The sequence below is a fragment of the Molothrus ater genome, chromosome Z, assembly GCF_012460135.2.
Source record: "Molothrus ater isolate BHLD 08-10-18 breed brown headed cowbird chromosome Z, BPBGC_Mater_1.1, whole genome shotgun sequence".
NCBI lineage: Eukaryota > Metazoa > Chordata > Aves > Passeriformes > Icteridae > Molothrus > Molothrus ater.
This window is the reverse complement of record NC_050511.2, coordinates 68,431,498-68,453,103: the sequence shown is the minus strand read 5'-3', so window position 1 is coordinate 68,453,103 and position 21,606 is coordinate 68,431,498. Positions and strand designations below refer to the sequence as shown.

Genomic DNA, 21,606 nt, shown 5'->3' with positions numbered 1-21,606 from the left:
TGGAGTGAGTAAAAAAACAGAGAAAAGGGAGGGAAAAGAAACCTGGCTGGGAAACTTTTCTTTGCTGGGAATGTTTGGACTGGATAATGCAAAGTTGCTGCCTGAGGATGGGAAGCAGGTTTACATCACACTTTCCTGGCTTCTGGTGGGTTTCACCACGTTCAGCATTTTAAATCATTAGGAAGATGTTGGTTTTGCTTCCTTTTCTCTAGAGGATGATTATCAAAGGGAGAAGGGGGGGGGGGAATCAATCATGATGAGCCTTCCTAGGCATCAGAGAGTGGGCTCTGCCCCAGATGCCAGTGGGACAGAGCTGGAGACAAACTGGAACAATAACAGCCTCAGAGCACTAACAGAGCACTTATTCCCTCCATCACAGTGCAGCTTCACCTCTTGGTGACACTGTGTTTCCGCTGCTCGCTGCTGTGGCTGTGGCGGTAGAAAGGGCATTCACAGAACAAGGACATTGTTCCAAGAACAGGAAATCTTCCTGTCATCCTTGGACTCCACTTTGTCTTTCCTCCTCCACCAGCCACGTCTGCCCAGCTGCTTATCAGTCCCTCCAGAACATCAGACCTTCACTGTGATCCCATCTCTTACTCATGCTTTACTCATTTCCCAACATGGCAATTACTGCTGTTCCATTCAGCCTTCCTAAATCCCTGCTTTGAATCTGAGGCCATTTAAAGTGCAGATGTGGATGGAAATTAATACAACATTAATCCATATCAAGTACATGCAAAGGTATAAAATACTCTGTGTGTTCCAGGAGCAGCACGTTGTGTTTCAGATATTTGGGCATCAGCAACATCCATGATGCTGTTTAGGAAAAAAGGATGAAGTCCCAATGTGGAAATAATTTTCCACAGTAGCATGCACAACTAGAGCTTCAGTCACATTTAATCACTGTTCCTTTTGCACAGGGAAAGGTGTACAGAACCTGCTGTGGGTGCAAACCCTTCTGCATGACAAAAAGAAAGCCAAGAAAGCAAAATGGTTTTAGGATTCTAACCTGGGAAACCAATATTTACTCTACATCTCAGTAGAAGACATATCAATCTCTTCAAAGCTAAAAACTTGAAAACCAAAGACCTAGTCCTGAGGGAAACACCTGCCTGAAGCAGCAATTTCAGAACTGCCGTTTATCAGTTTAAAGATCTTGTTACCAGACAGTTTTGTTGAGCAGCCATGCAGCTAGCACCTAATGAACAGCCTGAAAATGTCATTTATGGGGAAAATTAAAAAAAAAAAAAAATCCAACTGAGAAGTATCCATCACCCACATTTAGGCCAAAAGGATGAGCTGCCATATAACAAATAGAGTTTGAACAACAAATAAGCAACAAATATTGTTTGAATAACAATAACTCAGCCAGGAAGAGGCCTCTCTGAGCTTCTTGGATAATAAAACCTTAACAGAGAAGGTTTCTGCAACATAGTTCCTCCATATTAATAATTTCAGACACTCAGAACAAAAAATTTCATTGGGTTCTTTCACTGGTATTCCTATCTGCAGCTAAACCCCAGGGATTATTAAGAATTTCATCTGGTAATTAGAACATCTTGGATGACTAGGAAATGTGTGAATATCATAAAAATGCCATTATTTATTAAAAGCAGTAATAATTGAAATATAAGTACTCAACATAAAAAGTTACCAGATGATTCTCTGCATGTTTTGAACAGTCAAAACCCAAGACTTTTTAGGAATCTCCCTCCTTGCTGCTGAGGAACAGCTCCTTGGACATCCAAACCTGAGTTGCTTTGATGCCTTGTTTGGAGCAGCATCCACATTTAAAGTTACAGGGCAGATTTTGCACTCCCCACATCCCCTGCCCAGTCCCAGGCTTCTGTGTGTGCACAGCCTGGTTACAGTCCTACAGCTCTGCACTGCCAGGGGTATTTATTTGGCCCAAACTGGAGAAATCTATCTTTCCTGAGCCCAGAATAGAAAAGTTTGGATGGCTACTTTGATGGTGATTTAGATTCGCGGGTACATGTGAGACAACGCAAAGGTCATAACTCAAAATCACTTTTTTTTTCCTAGTTGCAGTATAATTCGGATTGATGAAAATAAGGTTTTCAAACAAGAATGACAACAGTTAACATACCTTTAAGTGTGTTTTACTTTTAAGCTTTGTTCCTTCTGATCACAAGCCTTTCCAGAACAACAAATACTGCAAACACACAACTCTCCCAAATTCAACCAGTATGAAGTCACACAGGTGTCTGATATAACACACACCTGTCAGGCATCATTGAAGAAGTCACTAGATCACTGAAAGTGTGCAAAACTAAGAATCAAGTGCTAATGGGAGGTATCATTAAAAGTAATCTAATCTTTGCTACTGGTGAGCGTAATTTAGTTGCTTCGACCTTTATACTATGACATGCTAACTTCCTTATCTGCAGCTGACTGTTCATTCTGATAATTGATAAATCTTTCCATGCATGCAACGGCAGCAGCAGAGCCTTTTCAATCCTTTTCTCAACATTCTGGAACTCTAAAAATGAGTACATGTGTTTTTTTACAGAGAACAATCCAGGTGTCTCAGATCCCCCATCTCTGCCTTCTCAGCAGCTAAAATCAGACATCACTACAATCATGGTCCCTGCCTTTATTTCACATCTTAACAACAGAAATATTGAGAGTTTATTTGAGAAATTACAAGTTTAGAAACAAATAGCTGAGTATAACTTAGGTCAGAGGTCATAGTTTTAGGATGAGAGTGGAGACATCACTTACAAATCAAGAGGAATTGTTTAGGCAGCAAGAACTAAAAATACTTTGATAAACATCCCCTAGAGTCAAAACACTCTTTATTCTTCAAAGGGTGGTCTTATTGCTGTGGCTGATTTACCATTTCAGTGTTTCATTCAACAGGTCTACTGGACAAGAAATTTTGAAGAATCAGAAACAGCAAGCCTTTTCAACTGGTGTTTAAAAAGAAACAAACAAAAAGAGCTCCCCCGAAGCTCAGGCACACACCAGACACCCCTCCATGAGTTAGAGCAGGAGCGTCAGTGCTGACCTGGCTGAACAAGCACATCTCATCTGGGTTATGATCACTAAAGCTGGCCCATCTGCAGGGGTGCCCACCAGGAGAGAGGTTATCCATCATGTGAGAGGAGACTTGCTGAGGCTTCCCATCCTTTCTTGACACAGGATCTGCTGTTGGGTACCTGGGGACACTCTCCAGCTGCTACTGCATGAACAGGATGCTGAAGGCCATCACCACACAGCACACGGCCACGTAGGGGCTCTTCCTCTCACCTGCCAGGAGGGAAAGAGAACCCAGAACAAACAAAAATTCAGGTGTGGTTAAGCAGGTTAAACAGACACACCTGCTCCTAGCCCAGTGTAAATCTGCCACAGCACGTGCAAACTGGTATTCAACATTTCTAGCTGGGGAAAAGGCAGGCAGGAAAGTACAGCTGTGTATTCACAGGATGTAGGACAGGTTGTTTTCATACATAAAAACAGAGCTGGGGCTCTTTGCTTTGAGAGAGGGACTTGTAAACATGGCAGGGAGTGACAGGATTACGGGGAATGGCCTCAGGCTGAAGGAAAGCAGGGCTGGCTGGGATCTTGGCAATGAGGAATTGTTCCCTGGCAGGGTGGGCAGGCCCTGGCACAGGGTGCCCAGAGCAGCTGGGGCTGTCCCTGCATCCCTGGCACTGCCCAAGGCCAGGCTGCACACTGGGACAATAGAAGGTGTCCCTGCCATGGCAGGGGTGGCACTGGCTGATTCTGGCCCCTGTAAGGGCTTCCATCTCACTACAAACCCCCTTTTCTGAGGTGCAGTTTTGTGTCGCTGCTACCTCCTCGTGCCAAAGTCAGGGGGCAGGCAGTGGAAAGTTGCCCAGGACACCCCATTTTTGCTGGTTCTGCTGCTGTGTGTCAGCTGAGGTGCAGCTGGTGCTGTCTGCTCCTGGTACCTGCCACCTGCAGTGTGAATCTTCTGTGCAGGGTGTCATGCAGCAGCCAGAGCTGTGAGCTCACAGCTGCCCAGACAGAGCCAGATGCCTTTTTTTGCTTTTTTAAGAAGACATAACGTTGTTAGCACGTGGAGAGGGTCTGGTCCACAGATTTCCATGATAAAAATGGTCAGCAGATCACAGAAGCTGCACAGACACCTCTATTTTCTGACTCTTTCAAATTGGTGTCAGAGTTTCCCAGGGCAAACTATGGAAAAAAGTTAAGTTTACTCAATTAATAGACTTTTATCTGGTGGCAAAAGCAATCGTGAGAGATCTATTCCCACCCATTTGGTCCAGGACAGAATTTTACAGAGGTCTGTTTGTCTTGTTCTTCAAGAAAAAAAAAATATTCTCAGGTGGGAAACTGTAACACAACCAGGGGAACATCAGTAATGTTAATCAGACTGGTACCTACTTACATGAGCACTTTCTCCATTAATTAGCAAGATTTTTTACACTCAAACTTTATTCTTCGTGGTTCCACCGAATTATGCTTGGAGAGACCTCCAGCCTACAGAACAGCCAGGGAGTGTTAACACTGAAATGTGTCTTTTAAGTGAGAAGATCCCTGTTTTTACACACACAGGAGTATACAGAGAGAGCTGGGGCTGTTTGCTTTAAGCAAAGTTCAATTTCCCTTTGCTGTGTGAGGTCTTTTGTCTTTACAAACCACCTTATCAGAGACACAGTTTTCAGAGAAACATTAAAGAAAAAACACCACCAAGGCTCCCAAGTTTAGCATGGTGCAATTTTTATGAAAAAAAGTATTTTCTTTTACCAGCAGGACCTTTAAACACACATGGAACAAACTTTCCACAGTAAAAGAAAAATAAAATACTTGCAGTGACACCTCCCATACACAGGATTGACTGCCCAGTGACATTACAAGATTCTGTCATGATCTGGCATATATTTAATTAAACTTCAAATAACTGAACGAATTAATGTCTGCAGTTTCACATCTGTTTAAAATAAATTTTGAGGAAGTCCAACTCCTACGGTTCAGGGTATTACAATTTTCATATGGGTTATGCTTTTCTGCTCTTAATTTTCTTAAAAGAGAAATCACCATGTGGCAAGATTAAACATTATTTTGCACAACTTTGTAAATATGTAACCACTTGCCGGTGATTAAGATCTTATGTACATGTGAAAAGGTTGTTTAAACATACCAGGGATGTGAAATGTAAAGGAAGCCAGCAGACATTTTCATTTTTAAAACCTACACCCTCTACTTGCCTTTGTGACTAACACACATAAAATGACAGGAATCATCTCCAAAGCCCATTTCCACTTCTTAGCCTAAAAGAAAGTCAAAGTAGTCCACTCTAGATGCAAATTGCAAAAGAAAAAGCTAATTGAAAAAAATATCTTTGCACTTAATTAACTACAAAGAAGATGGCAAGGTGAGGTGGGGTGCTCTCTTCAGCTTTAAACAAACCCTAATGCAGCTGAATTTTTGACATTTGTTTTCCCTGGTATAGCTCAAAATTCATTTCTGACAGCTGCCACCTTCCCAGTATCTTTCAATTACAGAACTAAAATTGGTTCTGCAATGTCTCTTATCTAAATAGGACAATATCTGCAATCATTTTAACAATTGCTCTTCACCAAAACCCAATTTTTTGTGTCAATGCTTTTTTGACATCCTGTAAAATGTTCTGCCTGGGTATGTAGAAAGGGAATCGTAAAGGCTTTCTTTAGGTTCAGTGACAAGTAGGAAGATCTAGAATTACAAGTTCAAAGCTTCTGCTCTGCATTAACAATGCAATTTGAACACTGATGATGGGTTAGTAGTTTTTTTTTTTTCCTAAATCGTGGATATACCTTAATGTTAAGACTAAACTTCTGTTGCATATTCCAATTTCCTTCTCAAAATAAATTCAGGATAAGGATTAAAATAAATATAAAACCAATGTTATGGGAAAATGTCAAGAATCAGATAGAGCTGATCAGCCTGTGTGCAGATGTCACTTGACACGAACAGCTTTGTGTAATTCAAAAGTGCACAGAAGCCGAGCAAAGAAGGGAAAGGGAAAAAAACCACATTTATGCTTCAACAGAACCTTAATGCATTACGAACTCCATGTTGTTTTATTACTGTAAGGTAAATATCTGGGTTTTTTTTAAACAGTCCATTGCAATTTCAGACAGACTGCAGTTTATAAGAAATCATTGATTTCTTTGCGTGTTATAAATGCACCCTCGGTTGTTTCACGTGGCAAGAAGTGAAAAAAAACTTTTGAAAATGTAACACTAGATACATGAACTGACATGAGAAGATGCAGGATTTCCACGATGCTAATCTAAGAAAGCAATATCCTGCCCCTTTATTTTATGGAGGCTGAAACCTGCATTTTTGAAGACAAAGGATGTGTATGGTTTTCATTGCTACATGGCAACATAATCCTAATAAATTATGGGAGAAATAGGACTGATCTTAAGGATTTTGAAGGAAAAAAAAAAAAAACAAAAAGCAATTACCAATCCTGGCGCATTTCCAGAATATCCCCAACAGTCTGTAAAGATAAGAATAAATTCATTAGGGTCTTGGTTTAATACATCCAAGTAAAATGATTATATTTATGTTAAAATAATCTGAATTGACAGTAATTTGTCAACTTGATTCCCTCCTGAACACCAGAAAACAGCAGATAACCTGCACATAAGGGTACAGAGTATGAACAACAGAAGTGGCAAAGTTTTAAGTCTAGCAGAGGTCTTTTTGCATGCAAAAATGCATTCAACTTGTTCTGTGTTCCAGATCTAAAGATTTCACCACAACCCCATATTTATCTACAATACAGTATCCCAGACAGAAAGTTTTGTGAAGAAAAAAAATCTTCCCAATTCTTTTCGTTCTTATTCCTTTACCAACATTTACCTTGCTCATACCTCTCTCCTGTGTTGCTTGCCCAGGACTTCACCTCTCACAAGTGTAACAGCAATGGAGAAAAGCAGAATTCAACCCAGGGAAAACCCAGAGGGATGTCCCAAACCCACAATTTCTCTATGTAATTAAAATAATCTCCTACCAACAGCTCCAGAGGAGCAGGGACTGCTTTAGGATCTGAGGAAAAGAAGGGGAAGAACACTGAGGTGTCCTGTGTAAGCAGATTTCAGCCCTTCAAAGCTTGTCTGCAGGAAGAATTCCTTCACACATGGCACAGAACACTGTGGGGGAGCACTTGGAGAGCTGCCATCAAGCAGGCAGTAAACACGACCCCACAAATAATGTTCTGAACTCATACCCACAAAGGTTTGATTGTTTGTCTTTGCCCTTTTTTGGGCTCTGAGAGTTGCTTACTTCTAACACATTTAAAGTAGACAGGTAGGCCTGGGCCACTTGCTCCTGCATGCTTGAGCAGTCAACATATCTTTTATTTCTCTGCTACTTCTATTTTATGTCCTCTTTTATGGTCTTGCTTTACTTCATCATCTCTCTGTCCATTTAGCAGCCTCCTCTATTTCTGAGTCAAAGATTCAGTGCTGGGCAGGTGAAGACCAAGGGTGGCAGCAAGTGACTGAGGTGCTCAAACTCCTCAAAGTGAAATGCTTTTTGACTTATGTACCCCTTGCTGACCAGCTCACCATGAACAGCATTCCATTTCCATTTTCAGAGAGCAGGCATTTTCATCTGTGCTTTAGATTTTAGTTTTACCTCAAGCAAAATGTGTACACACACACATACATATTTGGGTTTGACTGTATTTCTGTACAGCCAAAGCTCTTTTTTCCCTGCTTTTTATGCAGCTCCACAAGCAGAAGTAATGATCCCTGCATACAGACCACCACACTTTTCCAGGCTGAGAGGTCATACAATAAAGTAACCTGAACACACTCATGCACTTTTTGAAGACGTGTGCAGGTAGGAAGGCATTCATGTGTAAATCTGAAGTGCTCCACTGATAGCACCTCAGGTTCTCAAAACTGTTGTTCGCTCTCTGTAAAATTACAATTTACAGATTGCATGCTGCAAAACCAACAGGAAAACTTCCACAGCCCTGCTTCTCATATTGCCATCTCTCAAAATCTTGCCCAGGAGCTCAAAGAAATAAAACACTACTATTCTGTTCATATACTTTTGAAGAATCTTGCATGGGAAAAAGAATATGAACCCTTTCAGGCAGCCTGGAAGTCTGTTGAATTTGCCTCACCATCTCAGCAAGGGTATTTTTTCATCTTCTCAGGGATTTCTTGACTAATGTGAAGCCACTACTGCACATTTCCCTACAGAGCCCCCTTGGTGAAAACAGGAATTTTCCTACCTGATGTGCCAGGTACAAAACCAGCTGCCTTTAACAGCTGCAATTAACAATTTATGAGCCTGAAGTCACTGACATGAGGACTGACCAGCCTTCCCATGATGACACCAGGACATTGTAAGAGGCTACTGGAACGGCTCATCACCTCTGTTTGTCCACACAAGCTGCTGCTGAGCATTCTGGACCTTCTGATAATGTACCCTCTGGAAGAACTGGGGAGCTCCCACTGCAGGAAAAGCCTGTGCAAAACTCCTGCTCCTATGGTTTTCCCATTAGTGCTCATCCCAGGTCCACAAGAACCTCTTCAAATCTCTTCAAATCAAAACCTGCTTATTACAGAAGTGATGCTGCCTTGAGTAACTGTGCTCCAAAACAGTTCCTCCTGCAGCAGCTCCTCGGTGTAACTGCACTACTCCTTCTCCACCCTTCATGTACTGCTCCATCCTTGTTTGGATGCAGGTGAAGGTGTGGGTCTGGCTGGGATCCCTGCTCTTTCTGGCACCCACAGCCCAAAAGTGCACGTCCTGCTGCAGATTCCTGGCTCTTGGTGCTAAAATGCTAAAAGCACTCATTGCCAAAAGTGGATGTGGTTACCTGGAGGACAAAAAAACCCAAATAAATAGAACCTCTTAGGCTGAGAAGGAGGTGGTGGCACCTTAGACAACGACTGCTAAGGCTGGGTGTGCTGTAAAATGCCATGTGTTCACCAGGAGAAGCCCAGTGCCACTGCAGGGGGGAGTGTGAGACATCCCCACTGCAATGCTGATGGAAAATCAAAGGGGATCTCTGCTGCACACGAGCTAACACATCCTTCTGGTTAGCAGGGAGGAGAGAATTACATTGTGGTGCACATTCTCCTCTAGTTAGCATGAAGCAGTAAATCTCCACTTGCTTTCCCAGCCTTTAACACTGTTGCTCAGGACGGAGCACATGGAAACATTCAGGGAAAATGAGGTTTAAGGTTCTGTTTGGCTCGGTAAGAAAAGACACCCTTTGGCAGAAATGAGGGGGAGGAAATGCAGGGTTATGAGGATGGGTGACATCACTGTGCAACAGCATCTCTCAACCGACAGAAATATGTTTCTTCACTTATTATCAACAGACCTTAATCCTCAGCAAAGTTACCACTCACCTAGAAATACAGTGAATAACTATCAACATTCCTCCTTTCTGTCACTTTAGTATTTTATTGCTACTTTTTTATGCCTTTTATTTTGAGCAGGAATGATGAGGTAAGAGCATCTCTGTGGCAAACTAAAATATCACTAGAATTTGTTTTATCCCACATGTCCAGACATTTCCACTGGAGCATGGACTGTGTTAGAAGAGAGGGAAAGGCGTTTAGCACCATATGAGCTCCATGTAAAAATCTACCATACAGGAAACAATTTTCATTGCTTCCAGGCCAAGGTTTTATTCTCCAGTACAAAGTAGTCCACAAATATACATATATATATATAAAACAAAATGGCATGTCCTACTTTTACATAAATACAAACCTACACATCAAACGCCCAACTCCTCTACAGTGTCAGCACCCCTTGGAAACATTTTATGAAGAGAGTTCTATTGTACTCCAGACAGATTTGCCTCAAGAATAAACAGAGTAGCTCCAGATTAAAGGAAACACTCCTTGCCAAGAACAGCACTAAAATTTTAATCAGTAAAATAAACATTCTTACTTCTTACTGTGTATACCTCATTGACTATTGTGTTATCTTCCACCAGCAGACACCCAAACTCCCCTCGTCCCCCCGCTCCCTGTCCTTCATGAAGTCATCCTTTCTTCCAACTTCACTTCCATCCAAAGAAACCTCTCCTGTCAGTGACAATTTCGTGGTCTCATATAAAAGGACACAAGTGTTTTCCTGTTAGAACTCCAAATTAAGAAAAAGAAAAAAAGCTGGTGTAATTTGGGTATCTTACACTGTTGAAATTTAAAAAAAAACATGGATAATAAAACAGCAATCCCAGAGATTAATTACAACGAAGGTTTTCAGAAGACAAACACTCAGGTGTTTGGTGTTCTTGGTCACAACACTATTTAAAACTGGACACTTCTGAATTTAAATGCCAAAGTGATGGAAGACACTTAGGGAAGAAGAACATTTTATTTAACAGGAAATGACCTAATGGCAAAAGTGGAGAAGTCAAACACTCATTATCCAAAAGCTTGTCTGTTTTTCCACCTAGAATTACCTCCTGCTTCTACAAATATCATCTCCTTTGCACTAACCCGAGGTGACAGCATTACTGAAGTTCTGTGGGCAGCCCCAGACATTTCTGTGTCACAACTGCCCAATGGTTACTTGAAACCCACCACACACAAATCACAGTTCTGCTGATCACAGCACCCATATGATTAAAAACATAAAGTTAAGATTTCTAGAAGCTTTCAAAAACTCTTCTAGAAATCCCCTCACCTTAGAGAACACAAAACCATGATTTGAACAGACCACACAAGAAGACTTCGTTGCTTATTTTAAAAAATATTTTTAGTTTTCTTTCAGTTACAGATTATTGCTAAAGCTGTATTTCAAACTTCTATCTGCAAAACACCTATCTTGCAAACAAGCAAAAAACCAGTTTCTGCTGGTTTCTTACCCACCCTAGGAATCAAAAATAAATCATTACAACAATAGCCACATGTAGGAGAATGTTTTATTTCTGTCTCTCATTTCTGTATCTCTAATAAGCATCTAACAACAAAGCTACAAATCTAGAAGATTAATAATGCAGTATTAGCAAGGTTAGCAAGCTAATAAAATCTTTCAATAAAATTGCAACTAAGCGCTTGCCAATACCTTATTGCACTCTGTTGTGAGGTACAAAATTAAGATTTTTATCTTTAAAGAGAGAAAAATTTCAAAGCAGGATCTGCATTATCACAGACTTCATCAGGAGATGCTGAAAGGCTGCAGTTGAACCCACACAGCTTGTGGATGTTAGAAATGATCAGGCCACATACCCGGATTTATTTTTGTCCAGTAAGCTGGGAGCCAAGGATCTGATGTAGGCACAGGTACATATGAGCAGCAGGATCACAGTCAGCAGACTCTGGAAGTTGAAGATGGCAGACTATGGAAGAGAATCAGGGGAAAAAAAAAAAAAAATTACATCTCTGCAGTGCAGAACTCCTCTTGAAGTGGAAGTTCTGGAAAAAATGGGTGACCCCTTAGACAACACCAAAAATAAAACCTACAATGAGCCAGAAAACCTTCCCATCAATATGGTGGAATGGAATATGGTGGTGGTAGTGAAAGTAGAATGAAGACTGACTGGCAAGGAAACCAGCAGTAGCCAAGACAAAACATAACACAAAATGTGCAGTAGGTTTGTTAATATACCACTTTTTAAAAGCTACAGGCCAAATTTAACAGATCTGTAGAAAGTTAAGCCCAACTGAACTATGATAACTGATTACTTTTATTTTCAAATAACGTTCTGATTGCAAACTGAAAACATCTTTATTGTAAATACACTTTCAGAACTGCTAGTTCTTTGGTAAATTCTGAAGAAATTGATGAAATTGCCTTAAGAAAGTTCTGTTGTTGACAGCAAACACTGATCAGCCCAGTGGTAGTGAGAAGAGACAATTCTTGAGAAACTGCTGCAATACCTGGCAATTTACCGAAGCGTGAAATAACACTAATAAGCAGAAACTGCAACCCATAAACCTTTTCTTTTAACCTTTTATTCTTTTTTTTTTATGGTTTTGGGGTTTTTCTTGAAGTGTCTCAACTGACATTGTGGTCGGTGCAACAGCACCAGGTGGTGTAAGAGGTAACTGCTTATTTCAAAAAGCTTTATTTTACCTTCACTCTGCCACTCTCATTTGCAAATCTGATTTAGTGTGAGCTCCAAAAAAAACCCAACAAAACAAAACCATAAAATGTCAAGGCAAATGCAAGAAATTCACTCTTTGTTCTGGAATTCTGATGAACTCCTGTCTCCTGTGCTCGTACTGCTCAACCCAGCTGGCTGAGTAGTGGTATTTAATTAAAGGTAAATATTTAGCACTTAGGAAGGGATAATACATTGGCATTTCCTTCTGCAGGCATATTTTAGGGCACATCAGAGCCTTCATTTCCACGCAGCCTGAGGCACATCTCTGTTGGTGTGCACGTGCTTTCTTCCTATGTCACAAAATTAGAATGTTTTGAATCTCTGATGATCAAATCTATCTAGCTAATGAGAATTATAAATAAAAAACCACACTATTCTAGTTCAGTGGAAATTAGGAGAGAAAAATGACAAGTTCTAGTAGAAGGAAAGCCACTGGAACAAACGCAAGTGTTCTAATACTGAGATCAAAACCTGGTGACCAAAACCCACCAAAATCAACAGCAAAACAGAACAAAGTACTTTATCTTATTTAGAAGTCTCCATGGATCATATGGACTCCAGAACATGGACAGAGATCCAGTCTGAACACATGCTTTAGGCGGGGTTAGCTATCTAAAGTGGTTTCAGTATTTCACTTAATGGGGCCCAACAGGCCACTCTGTTAAGAAGCATCATCAGAGGTGCTCTGACTCTGCACCCTGTATAAGGAGGGATTTCAGCATCCCTGAAACCCACCCTTTCTGTGATGAGGGAACAGTGATCCCACATCCAAAGCCAGCCCTTCTGTCCCAGCCACGAGGCTGCTTGGTTTCCTCGCACACCACAGCCTTTCCTAAATCATATTTAATTTAGCATTTTAGCCCAACCAGCCACCCCTTCTGCCACATCATGTCATAAATAAATGGACAGGCTCTTCACAAAGGACAACACGCTGCCACCCCCAGCCTCTGGAGCCTTTGTGCTCAGCAGAAGTTTCTGCCAGCTCCAGAAACCAGGCAAGTCTCAATTCCCCCTGGCTCCTGCGGGTCTAGGAACGCGGCGGGGCCGGATCCAGGAGCGGCTGCTCTCAGCACAGCCAGATACTGCCTATCAACTGATTAACTCGATCAGTCCTGCGGGACAGACAGACAGCTGCTCTGACAGCTCACGGCCCTGCGTTCCCATGGATTCCTGCAGCTGCTTCCCGAGGCGGCACCGGGCACTCCGGCACTGCAAAATGGCAGAAGGGCACACTTGCTTCCTCTCAAGCAGGGGCTGTAAATGTATACTCATGAAATGTGCTATCAGCCAGCCAACTGGGGCAGTATATAATCGTATATAATTGTTCTTTGTTGGAGTCTTCACGTGTTTCCCCAGATATGTGTGGCTGTAATCCCATCTGCCCTTCCACGGAAACGCGCTCTGAATGACACGTTTATCCGCACAGCCGCTTTCAAAGGGCAGATGTGAGCGTTCCAAAATTTGCCTACAATTTCTGGAAATGAGAATTTATCCCTGAATTAGACGGCTTCACTCTTCACATCTGAAGTAATTCTCATGGCCCAGCTGAATTCACAGAGAGCAGCAACCTACATCTGGCTGCTCCAACTGATGTAATTAAAAGCTGCTGCAAGAATTATACATTGCTCAGAATCCTTTAAAAAAACTGCATTCACATAGCAAGCTACTTGGACAACGTAGATGTGTTGCTGTTCATTTGTTTAGACTGGGTTGCTCCAATGAAAATGTATTAATTTCAATTTTTGACTTGTGTTGACTAGCTTAGATCCTGTGAGCCTCACTCCCACTACAAAGGGATCTCAGCACATGGGGAAACCGGTGCTGTCTCTTAGGCTGTGTCCCCATGAGGCGGAAATGACAACTAACTTCATGAGACCTATGCTGCAATGCCAAAAAGAACCAGCACTGGCATTTTATTCTGGTTTTAGACACTGCAAGCTTCAATTCCACAGGCTGAAATTTTCTACATCTGCATTTCTGACATAGTGGGAACACCTCAGTTGCTCCATTCTGTCTCATTCCCACTGTGTCCCCTCCTGTGTGGAGCATCACATCACTTGCAGCATCAATGAGGTATTGAAGTCACCTGAACTTGAACAAGACAAGTTTTTTCCAATGTCTTTGGAAATTTAAGGCTATGGACTTGAGCTTTGAGAGCTACTTGCCCAAAGCCTGTTTTAAATCCTTCCCAAAACCAGGCCTTTAAAAAGAACCTCAATATTATTTCCTGATCATAATGTATCTCAGTAAAAACTCCACGTAATAAACCATAAAGAATTAGTACTCCTGCAAGTTTAATGTGTTGGGATTAACAGCAGTGGCTTGTATTAAGATAAATACTCAGGGGAATATACAGTAGTTGGAAATCAAATGGTACAGCTAGAGTTGTCTGAATGTACTCCCATCTGAGTATAAACTGAAGTTTAATGTACTTTATTAAGTGTTGATTGAAAGCTAAAAGTTAACTCTGTGGCTGTGACAGGGAATCATGACAACAACTGCACAGCTCCTGCAAACCTCATCACAGACAACGCTGTCCCTCAGCATTAAATTTACTAAACTTGGGCAGAAGAAGAGGAAAAAAATCAGCACCTCAGAGTTGTGGTTACCAATGGGTCTGGCACTTTGCTGGAGTATTTAACTCAATATGCAGAAATAACCATAAGGAATGCACTAATTCTAAGCCTTTCCTGCACTGACAACACCCATAGACAAGACACTGTAATTTACCCATCTCTGCAGTTTTCACTCACTCCATCTCACCCCAATATTCCCTGCTTCAGACACGGTTTTGTTCCCTGTCCTTGCAGGCAGCAGCACACTCACAAACCACCTGGGTTCCTGATGCAAGCCCTGGGTATCACAGCAGTAAATCACACCCTAAGGTTTTGATGGAACTGTCAGTGTCGCCCAGGACCTGCTGATTCTCCCCTTGTCCCACAGACTTTTGTTTAAAATTAAACCACCCGATATCATGGTTCCAGGGAAAATGAAACATGCAGGAGGAGAACACAAACCCCATGCTGTTGTCCTTTTGGGTTGGTAGAAAGCCTAACACAAAAACTCTCAGAGTTTATCCCAGCAGACTTAGCACTGAAACCAAAGCTTAACCTTCCCTAGACTTAAAAAGTATTTACAAAATGATTATTTTATCTCTGATTGCAGCGTGACCATGATGATTTCATCCATCTGTGCTATAAAAGCAGAGGCCATTGTAGTGCCAGCAAGTTGCAAAACTTTGCCCTGTGGTTACTATTATAACAACCAATTTATGTAGGCAAACACAGATAAATAACTGGAATATTTTAAAGAAAGTATAATCTCTGTGTAATACGCTTCAGAATATTCAGTCTTTCTGGAGTGGCTTTATTTTTTTTCCTCTGCAGTATAATAGAATTGATGAATAATTATGTTTTCTGTAATCAAATATGGATAACCAATCATTCAGCTGCCTTTCTCATACTGGAATGTGAGCAAGAGTATACATACTGCAGTTAAACTTTAGTTAAGCAAGAGGTGATAAAAATTTAATCACAGAAAAGTTAAATCAAACTATGAAATTTTAACGAAGAGGTCCTTACAAAGCTGAAAGAGAAAATGCTTATTATCTAGGATCTCCATTAGGCCCTGCAACTCTTATTTCATGAGTAAAATCAAATTTTTCAGAATATAATATTGAGAAAAATAATAGGATATAAATCACATAGTACTACTCCCAACCTGAAAGCCACAGCAACTGCTAAAAAGTAATTAAAACATGCATCTAACTGTATTATTTTCTATTAAAAAAATAGTTACTTATTCCACTGCTGCCAAATGCAATCTGATCAAAACAAATGGAAAACAAGCATTTGTAAAAGAGGCATGCTAATTAGCATCATAAAAAATTACAAAAAGTGCAAATTAGTGAAGTTTGAAGCAATTATTGCCAAAAGTACACAACAAAACTAAGCAAGGGGTGTTAATAAGTATCCAAATACCAGCCAGATGCAGTTGTTCCAGCACAAATATGGCTTTTTACCTTGGACTTACAGCATGTTCTCCTCAGTATTTCATTTCCAAAGAATTTAAGTACTATATTTAATGTTCATTCAGATTTCTGTCTGAAAGATGTATTTTTGCATTCATGGAATGTAAGCTAAGGCCTGATTAGAGAAATAGGGAATTTTTTCCCAGTCATCTTCTGGAGAAGCACATTGTCAAGTTTAAATGGCAAGTACAACTAACATGTATGCCTTCCAGACAACTGAAGACTAATACATCTATTTAAAACAATCTCCTCAAACAATTAAACACTTAATTAACCATATGGACACAGCTGCCCTCCCCTATAAAAAGCTCATTTGACTTTAGCACATTTAGGATTTTTACTGTAATTCAAATCCACAGACCAGCAGTGAGAAGACACCTCCAGGCAATGATGCTGAAATTTCACACTTGCTTGAATTCCTCCCTCTTCGCCCCAATATCTACTTTGAAAACTGAACTTTTGCTGCAAAAGTAGCTGGCTGATGCAGCATTTCACCAAAATATCTTACTATGAAAAACAAAGTGACTCCTGAAGTCTTTTTACTGGGGTCACTGTAGCACAAAGGTGTGCATGTCCACATATTTACTAAACAATCAAAGAACTATGGTGGATATTTCAGTAAAATCTCATAATACCTTTCCCCTCAGGTCTTCTCTGTACATTGTACAGTTTTAAATTTTACAGAGATATTCTTCCTCTTCTGTCTTCCCCCATTAGGTAAAAGCAGTATTTTAAATAACCCCTTTTTTTAAAGTGACTCTCCCATCTGAAGTTGCACATCACACTGTTCAGTTCACCATAAATTCAGTACTGAAACTGAAAAAACCAGTAAAACTTCTGTGTGTGAATGGAAGATGTAAGAGTCATAGTAAAGCACACTTCGAATCAGGTGACATCCTTACTGTAATAAAGGCAGCATGCAAAAATCAGGAGTTTGGAACAGAAGTGCTACAGGAATGTGAACATGGCCATGGGAACAAGTCTAACTTCTCAAAAAAGAAGATATACTCCAATTTACCTAAAAACTACAAAACAGAACTATAAATATTCTCTGTATACTATTTACCAATTTTTTTTTTTTGTTCATTCATAGTCAAACCATCTCTTTGAAACATGAAGAACAAATACCAGGAAAAAATATACTTAGTTAAGAAACAATGTCCATTGTTTGTCTGTCATGTCCCTTGGCCCTGGGCAGGTCCACAGCACCTCTGCAAGTCTCTTGTTTGGCACAGGTTCAGGTGCATGGTTTAAATATTTAGCATCTGGAAGACAGGTAGTATTTTTCACAGCTGTTCCACCTTGTTTCCACAGTCCCTCGGTTGAAAATCAAAAACTTTTGTTGAGTTTGAACGCCTGGCTCTGTGCTTTGGCAGGAAAACATATTCAGTGCTGCAGCTATTACAATGAATGTGTGTGGTGTCTAACTAAAAAATTAAATTGTGGCATTCGCTTCTTTATGGCACTCAGCTAAGAAATGGTTTCTCATAACCAGTGTCGTTTTGGGTAAATCTGTTAAAGCAGACTCACTGCATCCTACTCTTGCAAAAAGAGACCATCTTACCTTGACAGAACAATTTCCTCAGTTCAATAATCACAGAAATAAAACACTTACAATGTATTTTCACTTCTCTAAGATGACAGAAGTATCTACACTAAACACTTCAGGTGAAATAAAGTCACAATACAATGACACTTTAAAACTGTAATATGACCTAGAAGATATTTTTAAACCTGTGCACCTTTAGGTCATGATAAAAACAAAGCTGCTAGCAAATCTGAATGAGGATGGATTCATTCTTGTAATTTTGAATAAGACAAACACAAAAATTTGTACTTGAAGACGCCTGAAAGCTTCTTTTTCAGAGCAGTGTCTTGGGTTCTGGTGTGTTTATATCCGACAGCTTGGTTTGAAATAATATTTACTAATGAATGTTTTTACAATTGGCTCTATGAGCAACTCCCCTTCCTTCTATAAACACCACACTAAGAGAGCAACAAAGACTATGACAGAAATGTTTGTCCTCGTGGAAAGTTCCCAAATCAATTTTTGTGCAGTAATGTGGGGGGGCCAGGATCAGCCCCAACCAGAGGGTGGCAGGGAAGAAGGCGTTTTTGTCAAGTTTTCTGCACTTCTTTTAAATAATCTCCATCACCAATGTAACTTCACATTTCTGCTATGAAGGAAAGTGAAGACCACCCTTCAGGAGCTGAGAAGTTCCTCATTAACTTTAACATTACCTTTGGCTTCTTCCCTCCTTCCCTCCATGCACGTGGCAAACTTTTCAAGCCCACCAGGAAAACTTCTGTCAAGCTGTCAGATGTAAAAATCCCAAAAGCTGGCAGGACAAACTGACTCCTGGAAGCCAGCAAACAGTACACATTCTGCTCCTAAATAAATGAGAGAGCTGTGCATCCCTGGTGCATCCCTTCCATCCCCAGCAAGTTTGGAATCCACTGAGAAGCTTCTACTGGCTTCCACAGCTGATTAAATTTAAAATAGTGAGGGTTTTGCTCTAAGTCAAAATGCTGAGTTTTTTTCCCTATCCACTGGCAGTGAAGAGGAAAAAAAAAATATCCCAGAATTTCTGCTTTCACATAAAAAAAAAAGAATGGTAGAAGTCAGCTTACACACTATATCTTACACACTATATTATCTATATCTATACTTATATCTCTATATAATTTTTTTTTTCTGTTTGGCAGCATCTGGCCTTTCACCCATCACAAGTTCTCATCTGCTCAGCCAGGAAGGACGTGGCAAGGAAGCCTAGAAAATGGGATGAAAAGTTTCCAAGGGATAAAGTCCTTTGGAAATCATGCTTCAGAATATTATGGAATATACAATATTCAGAGTGCTGCTAACTTTCCAGAACTGGAGCTCTTACTCTTTGGACAAGGAGAATAAATTGGAGATGTAGCTCTAATCTCTTCCATTTCATGACACACAGACAGCAGCTGTTTCCTCATTCACAGTCAAATGTGAGCTCAAAAATTATCCTTTTTTTCCCCTAAAATGCCTTGACACCAAAAGTGTCATCATGGAGGACCCAAAGTCCTGGAGGGCTGCTGCTCTCTTGAAGAAATTCAAACATCACAGTAAGGCTGAAGAAAACTTATTTTCAACATTAAATCATAAGCAAACCATCCTTACAAGAGCTTCCTGCTTCAGGATCCTTGAGACACATGGAGAAAGGAAAAGGGACAAGTGGAGAAGATAATCCTGAAAGAATCTCATACATTTGCCATAATCTTCTTAGATTTAAACATTACCTTTCTTTTGAAGTTACTGTTACATATTTTTTACATATCACTAAGAAAACACATAAAATATAAATGACATAGTGATATAATATTAAATAATTAGCTGTATTTAATCATTACACTGAGCAGCAGCACCAATGTCCCACCAAGGTCTCTTGCCTTTTTCTATCACCTCAAACCCTTTTAAATACAACAAGAAAGAGCGAGGTGCTGCTGTAATTCTCTACATTCACCTTTCCATGGCACTGATTAGAGGCCTCCTGCTCTCTGCACGTGGGTTTTAGATCTCCTGAGATAATTTATGCCTTTCATAATGAAAAAATCTCCTCTGTTTTCTGCTTGGAGCCCCAGACTGGAGCAGGTTCCTCTGAAAGATCTGCCAAGGAATGCTCAGGTGAGCAACTCCCAGCAATTTCTTGCTGGTGACAAGATGTGGAGCCTGGGAACCCTTTTCTGAACTGAGCCATAAGGAACTTCAAGTGCTATTGATCTTTTCTGTAAATGCACAGGAAATACAGCAATGTCCCATTAAACTGCACAGCAACCCTGCAATGATGGATAATCTGTCCACGCTCATGGTAAAGGGGGAACCAGGTGATCTTTAAAGGTTCCTTTCAACCCAAACCATGTCCTGGTGATTAGAAAAATCTAAAAATTCCCATCTTAAAAAAAACTCTGTGCTGAACTTATGGACAAACATGTACTTTGTACAGAAAAGGCCCTATGTTAATTCAGTTATTCCTTTGATTTTCCTTTTAATTTTAAGTTCATGTATCTGCTCTGCAGATATATATATTTATTATATATTATATATAAATATTTAATGTACAAACCTTGACTAAGAAAAAAGCATTTCACTGCTCAGCAGTTAACTGTGACAGAAATGTGAACACTTACTTTTTGTTACCTGTGCAGAGACTGGAAAAATGGGGAGGAAACAAAAAAAGAAAAAAAAATAAAACCACCCATTTGCCTCTAGACCAACTCTAGATAAAGAATGTATATATTTATACACATATATTATACATGTATATTTATTGATATATATATGCATATATATATATACACATATATATATCTAACAGCACTCTTTATGTGTTTGGTTTATATTAAAAGGTACATTGATAATATATAATACATAATTATTAAAATGTTCAATTATGTATTTGCATACAGCCATAAATATAGATGTAAGTACCTTTATATCCACATATATTGGTAATACACATAATAAACTCATATATAGGCATAGATATCCTATTCCAGATGTACTTACCTGTCTTTTATACATTTGCAAAACTATAAAAATCCCTTAAAACTACGTATTTATATGGTAAGTTATATCACATATACGTCTATATTCTTAACAATTACACATGTCGTGAACGGATGAACTTCTAAAAAGACAAGAAAAAGGTAATGCATATGTATACATACATAATTTTTATATATACATATATATATAACTTATATATACACATACATATATATAATTTATATATGCGCATACATATATATATAATTTATATATCTACACACAGGTATATATATAAGATGTGGTTTTAGATATAATCCAGTTTCCACGAGTAAATGGACCTGGGCCTCTGATAACACCCCTGAAAAGCAGCCAATGACGCGGCTCAGCGCACTGCTCTGAGGATGACGTCACCCAACACCACCATGACGCCACGCAGAGCAGAAATGACGTCAAGAAGCCGTGAGAGACACGCACAGCCCCTGACCGACCTCGCACCGGCTGCTGATTCCCCGCACAGCCAAAAAACGGGTTTTTTTTCCTGCCACCAAACCCCCGATGCAAACCCGCCCCGCGCTACTCCCATCAAAGCCCTGAGGCGGCTCCGCTCCCGCGGCCCGCGGCTTATGGCGTGAGCGACCTCTGTGGGCGCCAGCCGGGCCAGGAGGCGCCGCTGGGGACGGTGCCGGGCCGCGGAGAGGCAGGGGAGCGGGGAGGGCCCGGTCCCGGCGCGGCAGGGCCGGGCGGGCCCCGCGCTTACCATCGCGCCGCGCTCCGCCACATCACCTTCCGGCCGCCGCCACGGGCGGAAGCGCGCACCGAGCGCCCTCAACGCGCGGGGGCGCGGGCACGGCCGCCATTGGCTGGCGGCGCCGCGGGGCGTCGGGATTGGTCGGCTCTGCCGGCGCGGGGCGGGACGGAGGGGCGGACGCGGCGCGGATTGGCCGGCGCGGCGCAGGCGGAAGT

At 40.8% G+C, this 21,606-nt stretch overlaps 1 protein-coding gene across 1 annotated transcript; it reads right to left on the bottom strand.

Annotated features, from left to right (window-relative positions):
- Positions 1-2,107: 2,107 nt before the first annotated feature.
- TMEM167A (transmembrane protein 167A) lies at positions 2,108-21,437 on the bottom strand. The gene is made up of 4 exons (XM_036402999.2): positions 21,401-21,437; positions 11,214-11,323; positions 6,465-6,499; positions 2,108-3,273 (listed from the first exon to the last, which is right to left on the bottom strand). The coding sequence occupies exons 1-4, from the start codon at positions 21,401-21,403 to the stop codon at positions 3,203-3,205; spliced, it is 219 nt and encodes a 72-aa protein (XP_036258892.1). The 5' UTR covers positions 21,404-21,437; the 3' UTR covers positions 2,108-3,202.
- Positions 21,438-21,606: the final 169 nt, after the last annotated feature.